The sequence below is a fragment of the Passer montanus genome, unplaced genomic scaffold, assembly GCF_014805655.1.
Source record: "Passer montanus isolate IOZ18808 unplaced genomic scaffold, ASM1480565v1 scaffold109, whole genome shotgun sequence".
NCBI lineage: Eukaryota > Metazoa > Chordata > Aves > Passeriformes > Passeridae > Passer > Passer montanus.
In genome coordinates, this window is record NW_024357502.1 from 2,880,682 (window position 1) to 2,908,478 (window position 27,797).

Here is a 27,797-nt window from a genome sequence, read left to right on the forward strand (position 1 = left end):
CGTGGCCAGGCGGGCCCCCGGCGCGTGGAGGTGCTGCCACCTGGTGGCGCGGAGGCGGCACCGCGCCCCCGACCCCGCGCCCCAAAATTCCGGAGCGGGAAATTAATTAATTAACTGTTAATTAACAAATAAATCAACTATTAATTAAGGACTTAATTACAAACAAAACGTTTTGGTGGGGTACTACGGGAATGCCGGAGAGGGGCTTTTAGGGAGGAGCTGTGGAGGCAGGACAAGGAATAATGAGTAAAAGTTGGAAAATGGGGAATTTATATTGGATATCAGGAGGAAATTTTTTCCTGTGACCATGGTGAGAACAGGAACAGGTTGCCCAGGGAAGTTGTGGGGTGCCCAAACGCTGGAAGTTTTCAAAGCCAGCTGGCGTGACCATGGTGAGAACAGGAACAGGTTTGCCCAGGGAAGTTGTGGGTGCCCAAACGCTGGAAGTTTTCAAAGCCAGCTGGGATAAGGCCTTGAGGAACCTGGTCTAATTCTCCCTGCCTGTGGCAGGACGACTTGGGATAATCCTTAAAGTCCCTTCCAAACCTTTAACATTCTGTGATTCTATGATTCAATTATCTTTATTGTATGATTCTGTGATTCTGTGACCAGAAATTACTGGCTGAAACTGAGTGGCTTCTTTTTTTTTTTTTTTTTTCCATGAGGTAAGTTTTGATCACCAAAAAGATCTTTTCTTAATTAGAGACAACCCAGAAAAATGATTCTTTTTTATAATTTAGAATGAGAAAAGCTGGCTTCAATTAATTACAATCACAGGATGCTTTGGGTAGGAAGGGAGCTTAAAGACCATCTGGTTCCACTCCCTGCCATGAGCAGGGACAACTTTCCACTGTCCCAGGCTGCTCCATCACCTGTGGCCTCAGACACTTCCAGGGATGAGGCTTTTCTGGACAAACTGTGCCAGTGCTCGCATGAAAGGCCACGTTCCTCATATCCAGGTGGAACTTCCATCAGTTTCTGCATTTGGCTCTTGTCCCATTGCTGGGCACCACGAAGCAGAGCCTGGCCCATCCTTTTGGCACGCCACCTTTAGGTGTTTTTACAATTAATGAGGTCTCCTCTCACATGTCTGCTCTCGAGGCTGAACAGGTCCAGATCCCAGAATCACAGAATGCTGAGGGTCAAAGAGACCTCTAAAAATCATCCACTCCAACCCCCTGTCCAGGCAGTGCCACCCAGAGCAGGTGACACAGGAATGTGTCCAGGTGGGTTTGGAATGTCCCCAGAGAGGGAAACTCCAGGGCCTCCCTGGGCGGCTGTTCCAGTGCTCCGCCACCCCCAGCAGAAAGAAATTCTTTGTCATATTGGGGTGAAGCTTTTTGTGGGTTTTTGTGGCCTTTAATCCTTGTGCTGTCGCTGGGCACCGCTGGAAAGAGTCTGGAAGCATCCTGGAGATATTTATACGGATTGGTGAGATGGTCTCTCAGTCTTCTCTTCTCCAGAGTGACCAGGCCCTGCTCCCACAGAGAATCCCGGCAGGAGGGATGCCCCTGTCCCTTTGCAGAGTTTCCTGGCAGGAGAGTCACTCCTGTCCCTCGCAGTCTCCTCACAGGATGGATGTCCCTGTCCCTCGCAGTCTCCTCACAGGAGGGTCGCTCCTGTCCCCTCACCTCCTGTCCCTGTCCCCGCTGTCCTGAGGGACCCGGAACCGGCCACACCCCCTGTCAATCACTCCCTGTCAATCACCGTGACGGGCGCGCTCCACAGCCAATCAGCGGCCGCCGCGACGCAGGGGGGCGGCTCCCTAGCGGTGCCGGGCGCGCGGCGGCGGCGGGCGCAGGTGAGGGGCCCTCCGGGGCCGTGAGGGCGGCGGGGAGGGCCGCCGGCCGCCCTGCTTGGCGGATCTGCGGGCGGGGAACCTCCCGGAGCTCCCCCGGGGGCTGAAGGTCGCGCTGAGGGCGGGGGGGCCCCGCCGAGAGGGCGCGCAGAGCCGCGTCGCGGCCTGCGGGCCGCTGCTCCCTGTGGGAGGGAGCCCTGCGCCTTCCCCTTTGGCTTTTCCATTGCTTGTGCGGGATTCCCGCCGCGGCCTCTGGCGCTTGTCTTGGCCGTGCCGCCTGTTTTTTCCCTGTCGGCTGTGGTGACCCTGCCCCCAGCCCTGCCGGCGGAATCCAAACTGGCAGGGTGGGAATAAACACGGCGTGGGCGATGGGAGAAAGAAGCGAGGTTTGTGGAAGTGAAGCCGAGCGTTGAACTTAAACCCAGATGAATTCTCTGTGCGTGTTTTCCGACAGGATTTCCCCTGTCTCATTGCAGTGTCTGTGCCCGGGCACGGTGCCTGCCCGGGCTTCTGGAGACAGCCGAGGTTTACCAGCAGCCTCTGCTCACCCGGAGTCTCTGTCCCTCCGCAGGTGCTGAGCCACGATGGGTTTGGCTGAGGACAAAGTGTACACCCACATTACGAGAAACCTCAAGAAGTTCGGCACTATCCGAGTGGCGTCGCTGGCCGATTCCCTGACCTGCCTGGTCGATTCTGACAGAGTAATTTCCTCTTTTCCTGAGCTGTGCTGGGCTCCTTCCCCAATGCCAACATAGAGCTGTCTTACCTCTAAGCCAGACCCTCTCTTAGATACCCTGTGTGTTTTTCCTAGGATGAACTCCTTGCCCGGGAGGAAACACGGGGCAACCAGGCAGCTGTGTTTAGGTTCTATCAGCACCTGAGGTGCCGGAAGGGCTGGGTGCAGGATCTCATCCAGGCACTGCACCAGAACAACGCAGGACACTTGGCTGATGAGCTGCAGGAAGTCTATGATGCCTGGCAGCCTCGACCTCGTATGTAGCCTCATCCTTCCTGGGTGTGCCCTGTGGGGTGCTGGAGGTGGGGGCATGAAGTTGTCTCTGTGCCTGCCTTGGATTCCCATGGTGCTGGAAGTGTCTGTGATGTCCTTCACTGTGGTGACATGTCTGAGGATGACAGGTCCATGTTTGAAGGTGCTTGGGTTGGTGGCGGGCTGAGGGAAGATGGAAAGATGAACAAAGGGGTGCTGTGGGCTTGGCTGATGTGGGGACAGAGCAGGGACACACACACACAGGGCTGCCTCAGCCCCACACTTACCCTCAGTTTTTCCCACAGTGATCCGCTTGTCTCTTCCAGGTTCCTCAGCTCCTGCTGCTCCCTCCTCCCTTCCCAGTGATGCCCATCCCCCTGTCTCCCCCATCAGTGCCCAGACACCATCCTTGGGGCCAAATCCTGCCCCTCTGGCTGGGCAGCCACGCCGAGACCCGGCCACTGGTGACCACCCACCTGTGCTGCCCAGTGCTGCCAGCCCCACGAGCACGGGCCTGGAGGCCAGACTCCCTGTGCAGGAATCGGTGAGCAGGGCACGTGTTGGATAGGGACACAAAGATCCCTTTTGGACCTTTTGGTTGGGTGTGGGGAGCCTGTGGTGGGGCCAGGCTCCTTCAGGGAGCCTGATGTGCTGCTGATGTCTGCTGCATCTGGAGCTTACAGCTGATACTTGGCCCTGTATCTGCTCCCTCTCCTGTCTCCCTCCATGGGGGGCATGCAGGGTCTGCTTTGCCAGTCCAGGCTTCTCTCCACACCCCCCAACCCTTGGGTGGGTCCCAAGGAGAGACCCCAGAGCCCCTTCATAACCTCTCAGGGGTCACTGCTCAGGGCTTGGGACACCCCCGTGGTCCCAAACCCCCTCATCCCAGTGATTTAACACAACTCATTTCCTTCCAGCTCCCCAAAAAACTCCCAGAGCAAGAGACTCCCCAGCCAGTTCCAGCTGGGAGCACAGTCCCTGTCGGAGCGAGCGGTGGGCACAGCGGAGAGGGGAATCCCTCGCGTCCCTCCGGGGCCGTGCCGGTGCCAGTGGGGACACCAGAGGTGGCCGTGCCACCAGCCGTGTCCCCGGAGCAGGGCCGGGACTGGCTGAGCCGCCGGCCCGTGTGCGTGGACAACGGGTTTTTTGGGAATGCCAACCACCTGCACCGCGGCACGCCCGGCCTGGCCCTGGGCAGGTCTGTTCCGTCGAGGGATGCAGGTGCCACTCACAGCCCTGGGCAGCCCAGGAACGAGCCCGAAGAGAGCTCGGATGTCTCCACGGAGTCACCGCCGGGGCTGGAGGGGGCCACTCGTGGTGTGGGGCAGCAGCCCCCAAACTCAGTGCCAAAAAAGCAGCCTGTGCCAAGCTCTGGGCATGGTGAGCCCACGGGCAGCTTCGTGGATGTGCGCAGCCCCCTGCTCATACAGGAGCAGTTTGATGTGGAGAGGAAGCGGGTCGGGATGCTGCCGGAACACCCAGGGAGTGCAGGTGGGTTTTCCTCCTGGCAGAACCAGGCAGCCACTAGGGAGCAGGAGGTGCTGCTGAGAGTTTCACTGCCAGAAAGAAACTGGGATGCATGTCCAGAGATGGGAATGGGGCTGGGAGGGCTCCAGAGCATGTCAGATGAGGAGCAGCTCAGGAAGCTGGGAGAGCTCAGTCTGGAGAAAAGGAGGTTTGGGGGAGACCTTCTCACTCTCTGCAACTTCCTGATGGGAGGGTGGAGCAAGGTGGGAATTGGGCTCTGCTCCAGGTAGCGAGCAACAGGATGAGAGGAAAATTGTTCCATGGGAAGTTTAGGCTGGATAGTAGGGAAAATTGGGAGGGTGGAGCAAAGTGGGAATTGGGCTCTGCTCCAGGTAACAAGCAACAGGATGAGAGGAAAATTGTTCCATGGGAAGTTTAGGCTGGATAGTAGGGAAAATTTCTTTTTGGAAGAGGTTGTCAAGCACTGGAAAAAGCTGTCCAGGCCAGTGGTAGTCACCATCCCTGGAGGGATTTAGAAGACGTTTGGATGTGGCATTTGGGGACATGGGTTAATGGTGGCCTTGGCAGTGCTGGGGGAATGGTTGGAACAGAACAGAATAGAATAGACTAGACTAGACTAGACTAGACTAGAATAGAGTGTTTCATTTGGAAGGAACCCACAACAGTCATCTCATCCATCTGCATTTTAATTTTGTCAGTGGAGCAGCTTTGGGGTGTGAAAGTCTTCCCCCTAATTTGCAGAGATCTTTGTATGCATGTGGGGGAATTTCAGCATCTCCTACATCCCTCACCTTTGGGGATCATAGAATCAGGATAAAGCCCTGTCCTGCACACCAAGGTCTTGGAGTGGGAAAAAAGACATCCAGCCCTTTCCCCTCTGCCATGTGGGGTCAGCACCTCCTGGCTGGGAGGACATGGAGTTTCAGGCCACACCAAGGTCTTGGAATGGGAAAAAAGACATCCAGCCCTTCCAGCACTTTCCCCTCTGCCATGTGGGGTCAGCACCTCCTGGCTGGGAGGACATGGAGTTTCAGGAGCCTTAAAAGCCTCAGTTTGCCTTGGTGCTCCCCAGCCCTGCGGCCCACCCTGCATGAGTTACCTGCAGCTGCAGGGAAAGCTCGGGTGCCACAGCAGAGCCAGGGCACTGGGTCCTGCTCCCTGTGCCACCCCCTCAGCTTGGGGACTGTGCTGTCACAGCTTCCTTGAGGAAGAGCAAGTCTCACCTTTTAGGGCCCCTGGTTTACACAACACTTTATTTTCTCCGTGACAGGTGCTTCGATGGAAACAACCCTGGCTGCTACCCCTGTGCCCAGAGACACTTTCCCATCCCGTGACACCTCTGTCAAGTCTCTTACGCAAGAGAAGAAACTGCCTGTTGGGAATACAGCCAGCAGCACCCCCTCTGTGCCAACGAAGGAGAAAGTAGGTGACCTTTCCTCTTGCCACTTGGATTTCATTTGTGTCCTTGTGCACTCCCCGCGTTTAGGAGATTTTCTGTTGCAGTGTCACACTGTGAGCTGGTGATGAGTTTTATTCAGGGATTTTTTTTTCCCCCACTGTGGTGGTGGGAAAAAAAATCCCATCCACATGCTGTATGGTGGAGCATGGGAGAAGGGAGCCAAACTTTGTTGGGCTTTGACTCCTTATTTCCCCACCTCGCCTTGCCAGTCTCCTGGCTTCCAAGTGCTCTTTTCCACTGCTCTCCTCACTGCCTCCCTCCCTCCTTCACCTCCCTGTTACCTGTGACCCAGCCTTGTGGATGCAGGCTGTGTTGAAGTGGGTTTGTGTGGGACCTGTGTGCCCAAGACCAGGCTGTTGGGTGCTTCCCTTGACACCCAGCCCCTCTCCTTGTCTCCCAAAGGTGCTCCCGGCCTCGGCACACCCTGCCCTGGGCACAGCTGTGGTGGGCGGCTCCGAAGAGAGAGATGGGAGATCAGCATCCCGGGTGAGCTCTGCCACGAGCATCTGGGTGTCTCACGGTGATGAGGAGAGGGAAGAGGAGCTCAGCAAGCCAGGTGTCCTTGTGTCCACGCCGCAGGGCAGCCCAGAGGTGGCTGGCAGATTTCCGAGCTCTCAGGAGCCCAGCAACCCCTGTTCCACCACCTGCAGCAGCCTCGGCCTCAGCAGCGACCCAATCCTGGTGAGCAGGGATAGCCTGAGCTCAGGAGCAGCACTGCCCAGAGTCTCCTCAGTTCCTGCAGCCCCCAGAGAAAAGGAGGCATCTGGAGCAAGAAGAGACTCCTGTCCTGCTCCGAGCTGGAACAGCAGCTCCCTGGGCACCCACGAGCTCCGTGTGGATCATCACCCCAGCGTCCATCTTGGAGCCGGCAATGACGGAGTCAGTGCCCTTGGAAGCTCCCTGAATTCCAGCCCTGGCAGTGGCCGTGACGCTGCCACCAGCTCACCTCAGGCCAGAGTCCCAAAGGGGGACAGCAATGGCCTGTCCCTGCTGTACATCCTTCCAGCCATCGGTCTCATTTCTGCCGTGGCATTCGCCGTGTACACCCGGCTGCGGAAATAGTGCATGGGACACCACGGCTGTGACACAGCCAGGGGGATTCCTCTGGCAGCAGGATTTTGGCCAATGCATTTGAAGCCTGAAGAGTAGCAGGGGGCAGTCGCGGCGTTGTTAAATCTTTTTCTGGAAGGTTCTGCTAGAAGAGGCCTTGGTACATGATGCTGTTGGGTTTGGGTCCATTCCCTCCCATTTCCCAGCCATCTTGGCTGTAGCCTTCTCTTTTCCTCCACCCCTGGAGGAGAAGATCTTGCTCCAAAATGATCTATTGAGTCAAAAAGGAAAGCACTCATGGTGATTTTCCATGTCTTCCTTGTTTGGTCCCAGGAAGCCTCAGGGAAACGTATACTGGTGATCCAAAGGGTGACCTCCAGTCCCTTTGTGCAATGCAGCCAGGAGAGGTTGTGCAGATATCTTGTAACAGCAGAGCTGATTTTCTTGGCTCTGCTCATCTTGGGTTGAAAATGTGCCCAAGGGTGGGTGCAGCAGCCTCCACTGGACGTCTGTTGAGTTTGCCTTGGTGTCTCTGGCTCTGCTGCTCTTTCTGGGATTGCTTTGTGTAGTACTGACCCTGGGGATAAACGTGAGGGTCAGGAAAGAGCTGCATCTAGCCAGCATTGTCAAGGATCAGCCTCATTTCACCCCCTCCAGCCAGGGAAAGGGGTTTCTGTTTTAAGAGGAATGTTTCAGGCAGTGCCAACTTCAAGGAGCCTTGGTCCCACAAAAGGTTCTTGGGTGTCTGATTTTTAAGCTGGATTTTTGGAGCTTGGTTGGAAGGGTAGGTGGAGTTCTTGCCCTTCCTGTTGCTATGGGATAGGGGTATAGAAACTTTCTGGCCAGGCTGGGACACAAACAGGATTAGCTGTGACTGCAGGGAGGCCATATCAGAGTCTGAGGTGCTCTGAGCTATGGGGAGACCTTGCAGCACCTTCCAGTGCCTAAAGGGCTTGGAACAGACTGCTCTTGGGGAAGGTGTCCCTGCCCATGGCCCTTCCAACCCCAGCCATTCTGTGATTCCAAAATACAGTGAAGCAGCAGCAGCTGCAATTACATTGCTCCAGGTTGCTCCAAGCCCATTCAGCTTGGCCTTGAACTCTTCCAGGGATGGGGCAGCCACAGCTGCTCTGGACAGTCTGTGTGAGTGTTTCACCTCCCTTGCAGGGAAGAATTTCTTCCCAGTATCCCATCTATCCCTGCCCTCTGACAGTGGGAAGCCGTTCCGCTTTGTGCTGTCTCCAGGTCCTTGTCCAAAGTCCCTCTCCAGCTCTCTTGTAGCCCCTTGAGATACTGGAAGCTGCTGGAAGGTCTGAGTGTTCTCCAGGCTGAGCACTCCCAACTCTCCCAGCCTGGCTCCAGAGCAGAGGCTCAGTCCTGTGGCCTCCTCTGGACTCATCCAGCAGCTGCACATCCTTCTGTTGGACACAGCACTGCAGGTGGGGTCTCACCTGAGGAGAGCACAGGAGCAGAATCACTTCCCTCATCCCCCTGTGTCCAGTAACTTATTCATCCTGAATTCCTGCCATCAGCCCAGCTTCCCAAAATCTGCTCTTCCTGCTGGCAGGGAGCTCAGCCCTCTGGGGCCTGGCTGCAAGGTGCAGCCACCACACCTGGAGCTTGGCCTGTGGTGGGAAAGGTCCATCAGCCCTCAATGGCTGCTCCTCCCTCCCAGTAGTTTCCTTCTGCCCAAAAATCCAAGAAGTGCCTCCATAAAACTAAGGACAGCCAAAGATGCAGGAGGGAGGTGCTGACTGTGGTGTGTCAGGGCTGCTTTCCAGAAGAGCTCGAGGTGTTCATCCCTTGCTCAGTGCTGAAGGAGGAAGGGACAGTCCTGTGAAAACTCAGCCTCTGCCAGGAGAGGGAATGTGGGGCTGCTCTTCCCATTACAGATAAAATGGTTATCACTCCCTGACAGGCAGCACAGGAAGGGACTTGCCTTCTCCACACTTGCTGTAATTCAGGGCAGATCCATGAGATCCCAAACCAGCTGCATCCATGCCAAGGCCCTCTTCTCTGATGCTTTTCTTGCCTGTGAGATTCTTCCCATGTTTTTCCATACATTTAAGCAACAGCTTGTACGCTTTGCCTTTTCATGTCGGATTTCTCTTGTGAAACAGCTGGTTTGTCACCACCTCAGCCTGGGGAAAGCACATTCGGATTGCTGCTGTGAAGTGCCAGGATTTTCACAGTTGTTACGTAGCACTTTAAAGCCTCATTGGCAGGAGATGGTGCAGGAGGGAGCTGTGTCCCAGCACATCTTTTACTAACAGGCTAAAAAGCCTTTTACTAACTATAATAAATTGGTTTGATGCTTCACACTTGACTTGTTGTGATTTGTGGGACAAAGAGCTGGAGGTCGATGATGCTGTGCCTGGAGGAAATGCTCTGAAGGGCTCTGTTGGCAGTGACACTGAGGCCATTGGTGTCAGGAAGAGGTGACAGGGTTCAGGGACAGCCTCCAGACCTCATTTTGGAGCAACACAGGACCTGGTCCAGAGGATGCCCACCATGGCAGGTCTTCCTGTTGGTTGTAGGATGTCCAGGATAAAAACAGGGAAGATGGTTCCTGAGGCAGCAAACAGCTGAGCTGCACAAGTCAGGGTGTTGTCACCAAAGAGGAACTGAACTCTTGCAGTACATTCACAGCCACAATACAGAGTGTCACCGTGCAATTTCAGAAGGCTTTAAGCATTCACCCACACACAGTCACACCATGGCACTTCAGAAAGCTGCATGCACCTGCTCTTCTTGTTCTTTAGCCCAACCTTTTATACCCCTCACGTTCATGCAGTGCCCCTGTGTGCCCTCTGCTCCCTGTGTGAGTGGGCAGTACACCTCAGCACTCTCTTTCTCATTACTCTCAGTGCTGGTCACCTGCTTTTCACAGCTGTAACCCACTAGGGATGGGGCTGGCCTCCTAATTACCACAAACTCTTTGCCCAGACCAGTTCTGTGAGGAGAAATGCACCAATCATCTGCAAAGTGTTGCAGACTTGAAGGGTGAAACAGATCCACAAGGAGCTGAGGCTGGAGGAGAAGGGGCTGGGTGTAGCCAGGTGGACACAGTGCACAGATGTGTGCTGAGCTTGGTACCCACCCAGGCCAGGATGCTGCTTTGTTCATCATCCAGGTTTTCTGCTCGAACTCTGTGCTGGGATCCTGCCCAGAAAACGGGCACCTTTTCCATGCTGGGCTGCCTTAGCCACTCAGGGCTCAGCTCTGGAGGTGCTGCTCCTCTCTTCTTGTGCCCTGAGCAGCCCTGACCTGCAGAGCAGAGGCACCAACATCCTTAAAGCACCCTGTGTGCTGTGTGGGGACAAACAGGAAGCTTTTGGGAGGGAACAGCCCTTTCCTGTGCCCTCTCCATGCTCCCAAGGGCTCTGCTCTGTGCCAAAGCTGAGGCACGAGCTTCCCTCACCTTCTGCTTTCCCAGCTCCAGCTGTTACAGCCCAGGTGTGTCAAACACAGTCAGCAGGGGCTGGAAATACTCAAAGAGCAGCTTCAGGCAGCTCAGCCAGTTCCTTTTTTTACCCAAATGAAAGCGACGCTGCTCTGAAGGAGATTATTTGTGTTCAGAGAGCTCATCCTCTATCTCCTGTCGCTGCCAACCCCATTTATCCATTCCTCTACAGGATATTAAAATACACCAACTGAATTTGACCAATCCCTTTGTCCCCATTTTCACTCTGGCAGCCAGGATTCAGCAAATTTTCATGGAAAAATGATCATGCCTTTGTGGAATGTTGGTGGCTGATCCTTCAGGTATCGAATTAATGCCTTAATTGTGGTGAGCTGGGATTACCTCGGGGCAGGTGAGGAGCACCCTGGCTCACCGGGGCTTGGCGTGACAGACAACAATTAACATTCCACACGGGAATCTCCACTACGGGAGCTGTCATGGCATCCTCTAGGCTGGCAGTCTGTGTTTGTCTTTTAAATTTTCATCCTGATGGTTGTTGCTCACACCCCTCTTCGTGGTTGCCTCAATTTTTCCGCCACCAGGGGTTTTCCTGCTGTGCTTGTTGATAAACGCGGGATCAGGGTTTAAAGACCAGGGATGTATCCACACTGGAATTGTGTGGGAGTGTAAAGGAGAGCTGAGGATTGTAAGATCTTAGCAGGAAATTCTTCCCTGTGAGGGTGGGCAGGCCCTGGCACAGGGTGCCCAGAGAAGCTGTGGCTGCCCCTGGATCCCTGGAAGTGTCCCAGGCCAGGCTGGATGGGGCTTGGAGCACCCTGGAATATTGAAGGTGTCCCTGCCACGGCAGGGGTGGAACGAGGTGGTTTTTAAGGTCCGTTCAGGCCCGCCATGGTGGGTTGCAGAGCGCCCCACGTCTACATGCATCGTCATCTGCATATGCAAATCATATTCAAATTAAGCCCCTCCGCGCGCCCCAGCCCAGCCGAGCCTACTGCGGTTCTTCCCTTCGGCCCCCCGCGTTGCCATAGTTACCCAGCTGTCAATCACCGTGCCTTCTCCCGCCCCACCCGGACAGCTCTCTCGGTCATTGGGCGGCTGCCGTGTCAATCTCGGCCCAGAGGAAGCCCATAGGCCAGAGCTGCCGCATATCGACCCGCCTCACCCGAGCGCCCGCTTTTGATTGGGCAGCCGCGCTTGTCACTCTACATGGCCGAGAGCAGGAGGCGGGCCCGGCTCCCCTCTGCCGCGCAACACCGGCCTCCCATTGGCGCATCCTCCTGTCGCTCTGCGCCGCGGGGGGCGCGGATTGGCGGCCGCCTCACGGGGTGTCCCGCCCCGCGGGGCCGTGCGGCGCAGGCGCGCCGGGGGCGGTGGCTGCGGCGGTGGCGGGCTCAGGGGATGGGCAGGGGCGGGGCTTATGGTAATGAGCCAGGTGGGCGGGGCTGGGTGGGCGGGGCTGAGATGGGTGTGGCTGAAGGGGCGTGGCCAGGGGAGGTGGGGCCGGGGGCGACAGCGGGGAGGGGTGGGGACACCGGGACAGCACGGAGGGACACGGCGGGGTGAGGACTTGTACAGCATCATCAGCCTGGGAACAGCTCTATGGGGCGATGGCACGGCTGGTTTGGGGACAGCACGGCGGGGACACGGTGGGGTGGTGGCATGGGCACAGCACGGATGGTTTGGGGACAGCACGGTGGGGTGGTGGCATGGGCACAGCATGGCTAGGTTGGGGACAGCACGGTGGGGTGATGGCATGGGCACAGCACGGATGGTTTGGGGACAGCACGGTGGGGTGGCGGCATGGGGACTGCATGCCCAGTTTGGAACACCATGGGGACACGGGGCAGGGGTGACTTGTCCAGCGTGGTCTGGGAGTGGGGTGGTGGCATGGGGACAGCATGCCCAGTTTGGAACACCATGGGGACACGGGGCAGGGGTGACTTGTCCAGCGTGGTCTGGGGACAGCACGGAGGGACACGGTGGGGTGGTAATTGTCCAGCATCATTAGCTTGGGAACAGCACTGTGGGGTGATGGCATGGCTGGTTTGGGGACAGCGCAGTGGGGACACACTGGGACAGGGACGTGGGATCAGCAGGTTGGGCTGAAGGGTGGGACAGGCTGAATTCCAAAGCTTTAGGAGGTTTAGGGTGAGGTGACACCTGCCTGGTGGGGCAGGACATGGGATGGGGCTGTGGCAGATGCTGGGGTTCCAAAATTGGGGACCTCGGGTGGGAAGGAAGGGAAAGCACCTGGTGGCAGAGGGTGAGGAAGGGGGCACGGCAGCACAGGTGGAGAGACCAGGATTTGAGGTTGTGGGGCTGGACTGGTAACTGTGGAAGCAGAGGCAATAGTTTAAATTTTGGGAGGAAGAACCCAGCAGGTTTGGCAGGAGCTGGATACAGATCAAACCAGCTTTCTAAGGGAAAAAAAAAAATCCGTAGAACCATGTTTGTAAATGTCCTGCTGGAAACAGCAAAATGGATGGCAGCCTTCATTTTGGGAGCAGCAGGAGCTGCTGTGCAGGTGCCGTGGCTGTCCCTGACTTCAGCCATATTTGAGGAATAACCAAGAGATTATTCCTTGACTTTTGCTGGAGTCCTTTCTCCTGGAAGGAAATTGTCACGCCCTGAAAATGAAACAGCTTCTGTGTAATTCCTTGGTACCTGCACAGCAAGGTGTGAGCAAGGAATCTGGGCTGAAAACAGGGATCAGGATTCTGCTGCATCTCAGCTGAGACTGGCAGTGCTGAGACATTGTTGTTACCATATTTATGGCAAGTTTCAAGAGTGTTCCTGCTCCTTTTTTTGGTTGCTGGTGAAAAAAGGCAGCTTCCCTTCTGCCCTCGGTGTGAAAAATAGGAATAGAGGACTGTGAGGTTGTTAATTAGAGACTTGTTAAAAGGCTGCAGGGACGTGAGGGAGATCTCTGTTATGAAAATGAGGGAGGACTCAGAGCTCTGCATTAGGTGGTGATTCTCCTTTGCCTTGCTTGGGGCAGTTTCTGTGTCTTCTCTGGAAAATGTGGATTAAAGTTGGCATGGGATGCTTTAAGGCAAACAGGCAGCTTTCAAAAAAAGGGTTTGGATCGAGTCTGGAAGGGCAGCATGGTGGGATTTGGGATTACAGTGTAGTCTGACTTTCCTAAATTATTCTAGTGATAAGTGGAAGAGAAATGTGCTAGAAACAGGTGAGTCTCTTAGCAGGGACAGTGCCTGATGTGACAATCATTCATATTTTGCAGTTAAAATGCTCCCTCCCACCTTAAGGAAGCCTCAAGCCAAAATGAAAGGAAAGCACTTAATGGGTGTGGGATCAAAAATATCTCATTTAGCTCCCACTTGTCTGCTGCTGGCATGTGGCAAACGAGCTGGGTGACCTTGAGGCTTGTCTTGCCTGGCTGTGCTGGCAGATGAGCCCCACTTCCCCAGGAATGAAAGGATTTCTGCCTGTGATCTTCCCTCCTCCTCGGCCCTCTGAGCCTGTAGTGAACAGTCAGGGCTGTCTCACTGCAGAGAGCAGGGAACAGGACTGGATTTGGGATAGATCTGCAATAAATTCTGCACCCAGGATGCCAGCTGTGTGCCTTCATGCACCTTGGGCTTTTAAATTCCCTGGGAATTTAAAATCCCTCTTTGAAAGCCATGTGGGAGTGGTGCTTGGGGACATGGATTAGGGGTGAAGGTGTCAGTGCTGTGTTAACAGTTGGAATTGATCTTGGAGGTCTTTTCCAGCCTGAAAGATTCTGTGGAATGTTTCCTGGTGCACTCGAGGGGCTTTACTGCAGACTGGGATTTTCTGTGTGCCCTGGCAGAAGAGGGAGAAGTCAAGGGCACTGTTGCTCTCAGAAGGAGCTGAGGAGTGTCCCTGAAAACACAAAGTGGAGATTTGCTGAAGCTTTGGAGTGTTACATTGGGAAGGGGAGTCTGACAGGGTTATTGGTGCAGGCAGACATGTCATACACAAAAACTTTATCAGTACAGGAAAATTCCCTTCTGGTACTGAATTATCAGTGCCACTATTGAAATCCGTACTTAAAAACTGGACTGGGAATATCCCAGATGAATAATGAGGATATTCCCATCATGGTTCTTACGGGAGCTGTGGGCAGGGTGAAGTGTCATACACATATTTTATGAAAAATCCTTTTGCTAGGATCTTTTCTCTTGAAAAGCTGGGAAGCTTCAGCTTCTCCATGTTTTGCTGCTTTGGAATGTGATTTGAAGAATTGTTTACCCAGCATGTGAAATTGTTTTTAGTTGATGACCAATGACAGCCATCTGTGTCGAGGCTGTGAGCAGTCACAAGATTTCCTTTTCCTTTTCCTTTTCTTTCCTGAATCCTTTCCTTTCTCTCTATTCTTTTAGTATAGCAATTTAATATAATATCATAAAATAATAACTCAGCCTTCTGAAACATGGAGTCAAGATTCTCATCTCTTCCCTCGAACACAGCCACAGTGAAGTGCCAGGCAGAAACCTGATGATGGTCACAATGAGCAGGGGAATGTTTCTTTAATGAATCTTTTTTATGAGAGAAAGAGGTCAGCGTTTCAGTTCATCAGCTTTCCCCCTTTTCCCCTTCCTCCACTCTCTCCCTGCTCATCCTGAATTCCTGGGGTGTTCAACAAAGGTGAATTTAGGTTATTTCCCTGGTGAGCAGAATGTGCTTTTCCCTTCTGTAGCTTGTTTGTTTGTTCCCTGAGAAAATATTATTTCTCTCCAACTGATGCCTTTTTTGGAACTTTTAGTATCTTCTGTCAGGATCACGCAAATACATAATGGATATATGACTTCAAATTTTCAATTTACAAAGTATCCAAGAAAAGGTAAAAATAAAATGCTGTTTTGTCACCTCTTTAGTAGTACAAAATTTAAGCTTTGATGTTTAAATATCCTTATCTGTTTTGAAATGGTGTATGGAATATGAATTCCTATCAGAGCCTGTTTTTAGGGATGGGAGGAGATGTGGACTTAGTGTCACTTTATATTAAATGCTAATGAATTACATTTTTTTCTCAGCTGCAAAATTTCCAGCATGGTGTAACACTATTAAAATATAATATTGAATATTTCAGAGTAAGCCTAGAGGTGCTGTCACACACTGAACTAAATCATCACCTAATCTTTTTAGCTCCTGATATAATTGGCTCAGAAGTTAAGGATCACTCTGAAATACAACTGGAGCTGCTTGTTTTGTGATGAAAATCCACCATGGAGATCTTTAATTATATCACCTCTTTCATCTTGACAGTTCTGCAGCTTCCAGAATAAGTCTGTTGAGGGCTTTTTTATTTACACAGTGACCAATTTTATGAAGTAATTTACATATCAGATAAAGGCAATTTCTTTTTGTTGCCCTGAAGATCTTACAGTCTGACTGCAAAAGGGGTTTGAAGGGAGGGTGGCAGCTCTTGCTGTGGGCACACAAAGTGTCCTGGAGCTTTTCTGGGATTATTTAGTCAGAGCTGGGAGCCCTTAACTCTGTTGGCAGACCAGTCTTTTGTTTGTTGCTGCATATCCATAGATCTGCCCCTGAGAAGAAGGTTTGTTTTTGAGACAAAGAGCTGTTTATATGAAAATATATAGAGAGAGCTGCTTTTAAAATTGCTCAAGGAAAGCAAAACTTGGTCAGGCCAGTGGTTTGGGTTGGGAGGGACCTTCAGGACCATCTGATTCCACCCCCTGCCAAGGGCAGGGACACCTTCCATTAGCACAAGTTGTTCCAGCCTGGCCTTGGACACTTGAGGAATGAGGCAGCCACAGCTTCTCTGCCCAGCTGAGAATGGGCTTCATCCTCTAAAAAACAACAGAATTTCTGTAAAGAGGCAGATTGTGGGAGGTTTGGAGCTGAGAGCAGAGGATTTCCTGCCTTTCTTGGAAATGCCCAAACACCCAAGGAGCAACTAAACCCTTCCCAAAGGTGCTGGGCAGGAGGAGAACCCAAAGGTCCATGCTGTGATGTGCAGCCTCGGGATTTGCCATCCTTGCTGTTGTTAAAGGAGACTTGCAAAGCTCTTCCCTCACCCAGAGCTCCAAGTAGCAGCAGGGGGGAGGTGATGAGAGGCAGTGTTTGCATCTCCTGCTGGTGTCTGGTTGTTCCAGCAGAACCTTCTGACTGAGCAAATTCAGCCTCGGGGATGCCCAGAGGGCTCCTGGGTGCCAGCAGCTCTCCTGCTGCTCCTCGAGATCTGCAGCAGCTCTCTTGGAAAAATTGCTTCAGAGGCTTAAAAGGGAGAAATCTCTGGATGGCTTTCATCTGCTGGGGAAAAAAAAAAATCAGCGTTTTAGGAGAAATCTTGGTGGCAGATGGTGATGGCGTTGATCCAGGAGAGCTTCCTCCTCCCTCCCTTGGATTTTTCTAGTTCTCAGACATGGAAGAGCTGTTGCTGCCCTGCATGTTCCTGTAAGTCTCAGGAAAAAATGCCCAGTTCCTCATGTCCTTGGAATAGTTTCCTCCTCTCATTTGTGTGCCATTCCCCTTTCCTACAAAAACGGGTTTATAGGGAAGTTTTGTCCCTGAAAAGGATTGAGTTCTCCAACAGGTGTTACTGCATAGGGAATCCTTCACAGCCTGGGAAATAAGTCCTTAATTTTGAGCTGACATGCTTCTTCCTTGGATTCTTAACCTGTGGCTGGGATGTATATAATGAGGGCCCCATAATTAACAGTCGTTTGGGGTAAGATAATTACCTTAATAGTCTGTCTTTTTGAATTTCTCCCTGGTGACTCGGGAAGGTACAGCTGAGCTGCTGGCAGATGGAGAGCACCAGCTGCTCAGCGTGGAGCTTTTCCAGTTGGTGCTGCAGGGAGGTGTGAGCCAGCTCTGCTCAGAAGTTGTGTCCCACCTCAGGGGGTTGGATTTGCTTTTTAGGGCCAGTGCTGAGTGGTGAGAGTGACCCCTGAGCCCAGCCTGGCTGCAGTTACTCCCAGCTCTGCTGGCATCATTCCTGTTTTCCTGCTCCTGGTGAGACAGGTAGTGGGTAACTGGTGTGGTTTAACTCCATGCCTAATGTTCTGCCCAAATAAAAACTAAATTTATGTATGATAAAAACCCAAAGATCTTGATGGTACTGGGTTTGGGATGAAATTTCCAAGGAGCTGCTCTGTTTTTTTATGACCAGGAAAGCTGCCTAAACTGCTGGACCCAGTTGGTGTTTGCCCTGAAATCTGGAAGGTTTGTATTGCTGAGTGTAGGAGTTTGTGAGCTTCACTAGCAACTTTAAAACAAATATGTTCTTTTCCTGAAGCTGTGCATGTGCTGCCAGCTGAGTGCTGGGAAGTGGGAGCCTGTGAGCCTGTGATGGAGCAGCCCTTGTGGCATTTTCAGGCACGTGGCTTCAGAGCACCGAGGTTTTGGATGTTTGTCTTTCCTGCTGCCCATCTGAGGCCATCTCTGAGTCCCCAGCCTCTGCCCTCTCCTCATTTTTACCCCTGTGTAGCCTGGCAGAGGGAATGTGAGGGAAGATTGTCTAAATGCAATGGTGGGGATGCTTTAAAAAAAACCCAGTGGATTTCAGAATGTAAAAATCAAATGCCATGTTCTGACAGGAACAAATACATTCCAGAAATCATAGAATCATGGAATGGTTTGGGGGGGATGGGACCTTAAAAGTCCTGCTTCCAGTCCCCCTGCCTTGGATACAGGGATACTTCCCACCATCCCAGGTGGCTCCAAGCCCTGTCCAGCCTGGCCTTGGGCACTTCCAGAGATCCAGGGGCAGCCACAGCTTCTCTGGGCAGCTGTGCCAGGGCCTGCCCATCCTGACAGGGAAGAATTTCTTCCTAATATTTAAATGTCTCCTTATAGTTTAAAACCTTTCCCTTTTGCCTTACCACTATCTGCCTGTGTAAAAGTCCTTGGATTGCTCCTGCTCCCTCCCTCTGTTGAGCTGCCATTCAGATCCTTTGCCTTTCATTCATGAAAAGTTATTTTTGTGTCTGTGCTTGTTTGAAGTAAATGCCTCTGAAACGGAGAGTGATTGGGGTTTGGATGCGTCTCCGAAAATAGAGCCTGCATCTTCTTTCAAGATTTCCTTTGGTGATGGTTGGGGGTGGCCTCTGTGGAAATACATAAAAATAACTTGGTGGATTAAAAATACTGTGGGGAGCTGCTGCTGCCAGGAGCCAGAAAGCTTTGGAAGGGGCTGTACAGCCACCAGATAAATCAGCCTAGGAGAGAATATGTCCTCCAACTTGTCAGGCTGCTGCCTGTGCAGAGATTGCCTCGTGCCAGGCTCTTCAGGGAACATTCTTGCTCCAAAGGGAGAGGAATGAGGGCTTCTCCATGTTCCATCCTTATCTGTTTGCAGGTAAGGAATTTTACTAAAACCCAAGATCCTGTTCTCCAAAGGAACTTTGGTAACATCTATGCTGGAACATGTCCAGAGCTGGGGAAGGATCTGGAGTCCCAGGAAAAGCAGAGTGGGCTGGAAAGGGGCTCAGCCTGGAGAAAAGGAGGCTCAGGGGGGACCTTGTGGCTCTGCACAGCTCCTGCCAGGAGGGGACAGCCAGGGAACAGGGACAGGAGGAGATGGAACAGCCTCAGGCTGGGCCAGGGGAGGTCTAGATTGGATATTTGGAAAGTTTCCACCCCAAAAGAGTGGTCAAGCATTGGCACAGGTGCCCGGGGCAGTGTTGGAGTCCCCATTCCTGGAGGGATTTAACAGCCATGTGAATGTGGCACTTGGGGACGTGGATCAGTAGTGGCCTTGGCAGTGCTGGGTTAATGGTTGGGATTGTGGAGTTGTGGAGGTCTTCTCCAACATTTCTGATTCCATTATTGAGGTTTATTTTCTGGAAGTTCCTTTTTTCCTTCTGGAAGCTGCCACAAGGATTGACTCCTGCTCCCATAAGCCCTTCCATGTGGCTACATTTTTCCCTTTGCTCTGGATCCTGTGCATCTCGTTAGCTCCAGCCTCTGCTTTAGCTCATTAATAGTGGTATTAATCTGTTCCAGTTCCCAGCTCTAATCGCAGATTCCATCAGATCAGGGGTTTCTCTTGATCTTTTCCAAGAAGCTCATTATCTAACACAGCTGTAAATGTTGCTGGGCCTGACACCGATGCATATTTTGTACCATGGGGGAATTTGACTAATAAAATAATCCAATTAGACATTTGTTTTTGTCTCCCTGCGGCATCTTTGATTACTCGTCTACCTCAGCTCTGTGTTGTAATTAGGGAACGTTTGTACATCCCTTTGATGTAAAAGCACTGGTGTTATCCGTGCCTCTGGCTCTGGTTCAGAACTTGGGTAAAGGAATAGCTGGGGATTAAACCTGCAGCAGGATCTGGCAGGGCTAGGGAAGCTGTCAGACCTGTGGGGAGGGATGTCAGGGGTTGAGTGTTGTACAGCAGATATTCGAACATGAGCTGTGTCAAAGACAGCATTCCTGAGAATGGAGAGACCACATGGGTCCTCAGAGAACTGCATTAATTAATTCAGTGAAAACTGTTTTCATAGAATCACAGGATGGTTTTATGGGAGGGGATCTTAAAGACCATCAAGTCCAAAGGTGCTCGTGCTGTGGCTGTGCCATACCCTGTCTCATTTAGTCTTTCTCTTCTCTCTCCAGTCTTCCCCTGGTTTGGCTTGGACATCGGAGGAACCTTGGTCAAACTGGTTTATTTTGAACCCAAGGACATCACGGCCGAAGAGGAAGAGGAAGAAGTGGAAAACCTGAAAAGCATCCGCAAATACCTGACATCAAACGTAGCCTATGGCTCCACAGGCATTCGGGATGTGCACCTTGAGCTCAGGGACCTTACCCTGTGTGGACGTAAAGGCAATCTGCACTTTATACGCTTTCCTACCCATGACATGCCTGCTTTTATCCAAATGGGAAGCGAAAAGCACTTCTCGAGCCTCCACACCACCTTATGTGCCACGGGAGGTGGAGCGTACAAATTTGAGCAGGACTTTCTCACAGTAGGCATTTTTGGCTTCTATACCATTAGGATCTGGTAGTGACGTTGCTTTGAAAGCTTAAAGCTGGAAACTTTTCTCTGCGCGCTCTAAAATTTCTCTAAATCTGTGTTTTGATGCTGTCTCTAACTCCTGTTAAACTTGGCATGTGGAGTCAAGTTGGCATCTCCAAATTAAAACACTTCCTGCCCTGAATGTAGCTCTAAAATTGTCCACTAATGATCTTTCTTGCACATCTTCCTCTCTATTTTTAATCTCTTGTGCTAATCTCAGTCTTTTCATTGTTTTTTTTTTTACTCATTGCTGTCTTTCTCCTGCTTTGTTTTCTTCCTTTGCTCGCCTGGTTTCATTTCTTAACACCTGTGTGAATGAGCTGGTTGAGGTTCAGGCATATTTGGTGGTAAATGTAACTGTCAGGAAGTTCATAGTTGGGGTTGGACATCATCATGTGGCTTCATTCTTAGTGGGGTTCTTGTTCATGGTGAAAATTGTGTGATAAATATTTGTTTAGTCAGGGCTTGGAAAAATGCAAATAAGGAGGCTTTTAGAGAATCATTAAGGGTGAAAAGCCTTCTAAGATCATCAAATCCAGCGCTGCCAAGGCCACCACTGATCCATGTTCCCAAGTGCCACATCCACATGGCTTTTAAATCCCTCCAGGGATGGGGATTCTACCACTATCATGGGTAACACAACTGTTTCTGTTTTCCTAATACCCAATTTTAGTCAAGGCAGTGACATGAGGGGAAAACGATTTTATAACTTCCTCACTTTTTTTTTATGCTCCTTTGGATGGGTTTTGTGGGGTATTTTGATCAAACAATGCAAATTTTCCTGGCTTTTCACAGCAGTGCCTCAGCATCAGGGCTGTGGGAATTCTCCCAGTGTCCATCTGTGGATCCAGATTGTTTTCCCCTGTTCCTCACCCGAGGGCTGCTGTTCTTAGGAGTCCCTGTGCTCTCCTGTGATCCATTCTCCCTCATCCTCTGCAGGGAGCATGGATATAGCTGGACTGAGCTGGCAGTGAATGCATTTTTCCAACCCTGAGCATAAATACTTCAAGTCCCTGGCTAATCTTCAATATTCCTCTTTTTTCCTTCCCACCAGATGGGTGACCTTGAGCTTTGTAAGCTGGACGAGCTGGACTGCCTTGTGAAAGGAGTGCTGTACATCGACTCTGTGGGCTTCAATGGACACTCAGAGTGTTACTATTTTGAGAACCCCACGGATGCTGAGAGGTGCCAGAAGCTCCCATTCAACCTGGAGAATCCCTACCCTCTCCTCCTGGTGAACATTGGCTCAGGGGTCAGCATTTTGGCTGTCTATTCCAAAGACAACTACAAACGGGTAACAGGCACCAGGTGAGTGCTGGGGGTAAAGGGACTTGGATTTTAGGGTCTGGAGCACATTCCTGCTTTGCAAATGGCATTTTCAGGGATGAGCTGCAATAAAGGTGGTGAGGGGAATTACCAAGCTTCTGCTCCTACTGCAGTGACTCCCTGCCAACAAAGATCCCTCCTGGAAAAGAGGATGTGGATTTCATGATTTAGTGTCTTTACTGCAGTCAGTCTCCATCAAAGCTGGTTTTACAGTTGCTCTGCTGCAGGAATTTAAGGGCTTTATTTATTTCTTTTATGAGATTACATAGTTTGGGGTTGTTAACTCTTAGCTTTGATCCAAGAAGTTGAGACTCCCATCTTGACTTCCAGAAGTTGCTAGATTTTGGTGGAAGGGATAATGGCATAGCAGTCATTCCCCAGTGGGAATGACAAAAGCCACATCTTGAAGATGTGGCTTTTGTGTCCTGGCAGAGCCACAGAGTTCTGTGGCATTAGGCTTTCCTGGATTCCCTGAAAGGCAGTAGTAGTAATGATAATGATAATAATTTTAAATTCACTCAGTACAGTTCTTACTCTTACTAGACATTATGAGTGGCATCTATGTGATGTAAAGTGAACAAGACAGAGTTTTTGCCCCAATATTTGGATATCTCTGCCCTCACACTCCAGTTATCCCTCAGAACTAACATTTATTTTAAGATTAATGTCTTTGGATGCTGGGAAGAAAGTGGACAGTGTAACATAAAAAATTTTACAAAATTTCTCATTTCTCACAGTGCAGAAGGCTGTGAGGGATTCCTTACAGCCTCTAGGTCACGTGAGAGGAACAGACTTTGAGGAAAATGCTGCCTTTCCATGGTTTTCCCTAAAAAAAGAGGTCAGGAATGGGGTGACCTGAGTGAACTGGGATGCAGAGCTGAACAATCTGAGCTTTCATTTTCACTTTGCTTTACTTGCAGCCTTGGAGGGGGAACCTTCTTTGGCCTCTGCTGCCTTCTGACGGGCTGCTCCACGTTTGAGGAGGCCCTGGAGATGGCATCCCACGGGGACAGCACCAAGGTGGACAAACTGGTGAGGGACATCTACGGAGGAGACTACGAGCGCTTCGGGCTGCCAGGCTGGGCTGTGGCATCCAGGTAACGCCCTGCCTGGGTCTCATGGTGGTTTTGTTTCCCCTGGAGATCCTGCAAGGATGAAAAACTGGATTTAGGTGCCTTAGGAGAGCAACCATTCCTAAGAGATCTAAGTTGTGGGTAGCAATGCTTTTTGAAGATAGAAATGAGTCCTTGGGTTAAATTAGCAGTTCCCATTTTCCCCTGGAATTCTGATGGGACCTTTAACCCCAAAACTGTCTTTACAGCTTTGGAAACATGATGAGCAAGGAGAAGAGGGAATCTGTCAGCAAGGAGGACCTGGCCAAGGCCACTTTAATCACCATCACCAACAACATCGGCTCCATAGCACGGATGTGTGCCCTTAATGAGGTATTTTGGGAATCTTCTCTTGCTCCCTGCCTGAAACATCACCTGTGTGCTGTTGCCTGCTTGAGGAAGGTGCCTCTCTTTGGGAACAGCTCTGGGAAGCAGTGGGAGAGGAGGAAAGGAGGGATAGAGGGTGTAGGGGCTGGATATCTTCTCCTGTGCTGTTTTTATGAGTTACTCTGGATTTTTTGGCCAAGCCCCACCACAGGCATTGCTGCATCTCTGTGCTTTCAGCTTCTTTACAGTGCTGCCTTGTTGCATTCATGTCAAGCAGCATTGTACAGGGCTATGAAAGAGCAGGGACCTGCTCTGCACTCCATCCTGAGCCTGCTTCCATAGGATGGGCTGATGGAATCCAGCATCCTCCTGGCTTCTCTGCTCTGCAGCCAAAATGAGGCAAGACATGTCCTGAACAGCCTTGCTCATAAATGCATCTGCTAATTCCTTGTTCTGGAGCTCAGCAGAATGAAAAGAGCATCCTGAATAGTTCAGGGGAAGTGTTAATCAGTGTGGGGAGGGAAGGAAAATCCATAGAAGTTTGTAAGTGCAGGAGCAGGTGAGACTTGATCTGGTTCCTCAGAAAGAGGAGGAACTGAATTGTTTTCATGTTGGAGAACAAGAAAGCTTCAGAGCTTGGATCAGAACTATTTTGGGATGGAAAAGTAAAGCTGGAGGTCTGGTTTAAATCCAAAATAATCACTGCTTGGTTGGTCTTTTTCTTTCTTTAAAAATTGTGTTGATTATGGGCTCTTAAGCAGTTTTTCCCCACCAGTTTAACAGTAAAATCCCTCAGCTATTTCATGATGAATCAAAGGCCAGATCTGAGAGGAGGGGAGGCAGGTGGCACTTGATGAGCAGTGTTCCCAGGCAGTATAAGGATTTTGTAGGAAAATCAGCTGTTCTATCCAAATTCCTGAGTTAGAAAGGCTGTAGTTTGGCCTGGGAATTTCTGGGAGAGTCTGAGGAGAAGGGTGGCTTAAAATGGCCTGGTCCTTCTTTCTGATGGAATTGTGTGGGGTGTTCTGCACGTTCTGCCAGACACTTTCAGCAGGAACTTAATTCATAGAATTTCAGAGCCATTTAGGTTGGTGAAGTCCTTTAAGATCATCCAGTCCAAGGCCAAGGCCACCACTGACCATGTCCCAAAGTGCCACATCCACACGGCTTTTAAATCCCTCCAGGAATGGGGACTCCACCACTGCCCCGGGCAGCTGTGCCAATGCTTGACCACTCTTTTGGGGTGGAAACTTGCCCAAATATCCAATCTAAAGCTCCCCTGGCCCAGCCTGAGGCCGTTCCCTCTCCTCCTGTCCCTGTTCCCTGGAGCACAGCCCGAACCCCCCGGCTGTCCCCTCCTGTCAGGAGCTGTGCAGAGCCACAAGGGCCCCCCTGAGCCTCCTTTTCTCCAGGCTGAGCCCCTTCCCAGCTTCTGGTGCTCCAGACCCTTCCCCACATAGGGTTTTTATCATTGCAAGCAGAAAATAGAATTTAGCCTTAATATTCCTTCTGTTTTCCCTTAACACTTGCAGAACATCAACCGTGTGGTGTTCGTGGGCAACTTCCTTCGGATCAACACCATCTCCATGAGGCTCCTGGCCTATGCCCTGGACTACTGGTCTAAGGGACAGTTAAAAGCACTTTTCTTGGAACATGAGGTAAAATTTCCTTTTAAAATTTGTCTCATGACAAAAATACAAATCCTTGGAGCGCTCTGGAAAGAGCCACATGGAGCTGTTGGGTGCACACGGTGCAGGAGGAGCTCAGGGCTTTGCTGCTATAGCCACAGCTTTATTTTATTTTATTTTCTATTTTATCATGTACTAACCTAGTTGTATCTTTCTCCTCTCCTTTATATGTTGTTAAAATTAAACTGTGTGTAATAGCCTGGAGAAGGGAAGGCTCCAGGGAGACTTTCCAGTGCCTAAAGGAAAGCTGGAGAGGGACTTGGACAAGGGATAGAGTGACAGGACAAAGGGAATGGCTTCCCACTGCCAGAGGGCAGGGATGGATGGGATATTGGGAAGGAATTGTTCCCTGTGAGGGTGATGAGGCCCTGGAATGCATTTCTCAGAGCAGCTGTGGCTGCCCCTGGATCCCTGGCAGTGTCCAAGGCCAGGTTGGACAGGGCTTGGAGCCACCTGGCATAGTGGAAGGTGTCCTTGTCTGTGACAGGGGGTGGCACTGGGTGTCTTGAAGGTCCTTTCCAACCCCAGCCATTCCCTGATTCTGTGGGCATTGCTGTTCCTGTGTCAGGAAACACATTTCATGGATTTTCACTGGATATCCCCATCTGCTCCTCAGGGTTACTTCGGCGCTGTCGGTGCTCTCCTGGGACTCCTGGACTCAGCCTGACTCCTTGCAGGATCTGTGTTGGACCTGTGGATTCAGGGCACTCCCTGGGCCACTGAGCCCGTGCTTTGGGGGTCACTGAGCCCATGTTTTGTGTCACAGCCCCCACTGAGACTGTTGCACTGTGGTGGCCTGAGGGGACAGCGTGGGGATGGGTGTCTGGAGGAGTTTAAATCCATCCGGGATTACAGCACAGGTTTGTTCCAAAGGATGTGATTGGAATACACTGGCTGGACGTGGGGGTGTATGGGAAGGTCTGGGGGGCATTTCAGTCACATGGAATTGCCCTTTTTAGGGGAATTTTTGTAATTTTACTCCATGTTTAATGACGGTGACAAAGCAGAGCAGGGACGCTCTGCTCCTTCCATTGGGATTCCTTGGAGTGCCAAGTGCCCAGGTCAGTTCTGTGTTCACAATCAGAGGTTCTCCACGTGCTGGAAAATGGTCTGTGAAGGGGGAAGAGCATCAGCACAGCCCTGGTGTGTGTAACTAACTCCATGTGGCCCACTGGATCCACACTGGGACACAGCTGTGCTGCCAGCCAGGCTTCATTTATCCCATGTCCTTGTCTCTGTCCCAGGGATGGGACAGCAGAGCTCGGGTCTGTGCCTCAGGGTGAGTCCCACTGCAGCCTCCAGCCCTCCTCAGCACCCTCTGGGATGGTGTCAGGGGTGTCAGTCAGCCTCCAGCCCTGAGATCTAAATTTGAGGCTGGAATAGGGATATTCCTTGTATGTTTGTTTGTCTGGGGTTTTCTCTCTGTTACCAAACTCCACCAAAGAGACACTTCCTTCAGTCACACTTGGATTTTTGTAATACTCCATGTGACATTTTTCATGGCTGCACTCCTGTCATTTTGGGGCAGTTCTCCCCTTTCCATGCATGCTGTACTCCCTCTTTTCCCTGTGCATGCTGCCACACAGCCTGTGAGCAGGATTCTGCAGTGTGGAGCCCCTGTGGAAGTTGCACCCCGGGGATGGGGGGTTGGAATGGATCCTGCACACTCAATAAATGCTCTCTAAAAGCAATGAGGTATCTGCACCTTCCCTCAGCATGGGAGCTCATGGAGACACAGCTTTGGAAGTGCTCTGGCTTCCCAGCAAGGAGCTCTGTGGAGCACAGGGAAAGCTGTTCAGATCCTTCAGATCAGGTCATGGTGTCAGGGTTTGTCCCAGGATATCAGAATGACCATCACCCTGACCCCAACACACCCTTCCAGTCCTGGTTTCTTCCCAGAGAAACCCATTTCCAATTTTTTGGAATTTTTTCCAATTCCAGTTTTTCTCTGATTCCCTTGTGAGCCTGGCTGGAAGTGCTGGACTGCCCCGAGCCCTTCCCTGCTGTGTGAATCCCACCCAGCTCTGCCTGTTGCTGTATCCCAAGATCTGAGCACTCCAAGGTGGATTCCTTGTGTGGACTTCCCTCTGAAAAGGGAGGAAACTACAGGTTCAGAGGATGATTGCTCTGCTGGGGAGATCTGTGTTTGTCTCTAAACTCTAAAATCACAGTAAAATCAGGGAAAAGAGCACAGGGCTCATGTGGGAGTTGCTCCAAGCCCCATCCAGCCTGGCCTTGGGCACTTCCAGGGACCCAGGGGCAGCCACAGCTTCTCTGGGCACCCTGTTTGGGATCAGCTGAGTTCAAGTTCTCATTTATTCTTCACTCCTTGTAAAATCACACAAAGGTTCCCAAACTCTCCATTAAAAACATCTCCATTTCCAGAGTGCTGACTGAAGGGTTTCTAGACTCACCACCCAAAATTTAACACACGTGTACCTGGCTGGCCTTTCACCCACCCTCACGGCCAAAACTCGTGGAAAAAGCACAGAAACTTTGGCTTTTTGGAATGTCTGTGTGCCTGGGACACGTGTGGCTCCTTGATGTGACAGGTCAGGGAGGGAGGGTGTGGGAATTCTTGAGATCCACAGGAAAAAGCCTGGCTTTCATTAAGCACAGCAGCCTTGGGAGCAGAGGCCACCTTGCCACGGTTCTGCTGTGGAGAGCTGGGAAATCTCTGCAGGGCTGGGAATTGCCAGCAGCAATCCCAGAGCCTGATCCACCCCAGTCCCTGGGCTCAGCATCCTGCAGCTTTTCCCCTTCCTCACTCTGCACCTGAGCCTGTGTAACTCCTTTTTCTCTGGATTTTGGAGTAGCTCCAGCACAGTCTGATCCCAGCACCAAAGTTCCTGGCTTATTGTCTATTCCTTTTTTGTAAACTGCTTTATTTTTTTTCTTCTTGTATAAAATATTAGTTATTTTTTATATGCTTCAAACCCTTTGTTTGCTTTATGTCTCATTCTTGGAGCTCCAGCACAGTGGGATGGACGTTGGTGGGAATGAGCAGGAATGTGCTGGGGAATTGGGGTTGACCCCACTTGGTTTTTAGCTTCTTGGAATTAATTGTTGGCAATCCTTGATCCTGCATGTTTCAGGCTCTGGGAATCACCTGTATTTCAAAGCATTTTAAAGAAGAGGAAAAAATAATGTAAAGAGCATTA

At 51.3% G+C, this 27,797-nt stretch overlaps 2 protein-coding genes across 5 annotated transcripts; both read left to right on the plus strand.

The window, feature by feature from the left end:
* Window positions 1-1,743: 1,743 nt before the first annotated feature.
* MAVS (mitochondrial antiviral signaling protein) lies at window positions 1,744-9,104 on the plus strand. 3 transcript variants are annotated; one of them, XM_039724188.1, is made up of 7 exons: window positions 1,744-1,801; window positions 2,370-2,499; window positions 2,610-2,790; window positions 3,113-3,330; window positions 3,704-4,277; window positions 5,545-5,696; window positions 6,136-9,104. In XM_039724188.1, exons 2-7 carry the CDS (start codon window positions 2,383-2,385, stop codon window positions 6,793-6,795), a joined length of 1,902 nt encoding a protein of 633 aa, XP_039580122.1. In that variant the 5' UTR covers window positions 1,744-1,801; window positions 2,370-2,382; the 3' UTR covers window positions 6,796-9,104. The 3 variants fall into 3 exon arrangements, with proteins under 3 accessions (XP_039580122.1, XP_039580106.1, XP_039580116.1); XM_039724172.1 differs by lacking the exon at window positions 1,744-1,801 and adding an exon at window positions 1,847-2,234; XM_039724182.1 differs by lacking the exon at window positions 1,744-1,801 and adding an exon at window positions 1,847-2,184.
* Window positions 9,105-19,662: 10,558 nt separating this feature from the next.
* Window positions 19,663-27,572, plus strand: PANK2 (pantothenate kinase 2). 2 transcript variants are annotated; one of them, XM_039724268.1, is made up of 6 exons: window positions 19,663-20,133; window positions 21,238-21,491; window positions 22,430-22,606; window positions 22,831-22,954; window positions 24,481-24,606; window positions 25,253-27,572. In XM_039724268.1, the coding sequence occupies exons 1-6, from the start codon at window positions 19,678-19,680 to the stop codon at window positions 25,301-25,303; spliced, it is 1,188 nt and encodes a 395-aa protein (XP_039580202.1). In that variant the 5' UTR covers window positions 19,663-19,677; the 3' UTR covers window positions 25,304-27,572. The 2 variants fall into 2 exon arrangements, with proteins under 2 accessions (XP_039580202.1, XP_039580210.1); XM_039724276.1 differs by having other exon boundaries at window positions 19,857-19,990.
* The last annotated feature ends 225 nt before the right edge of the window (window positions 27,573-27,797 follow it).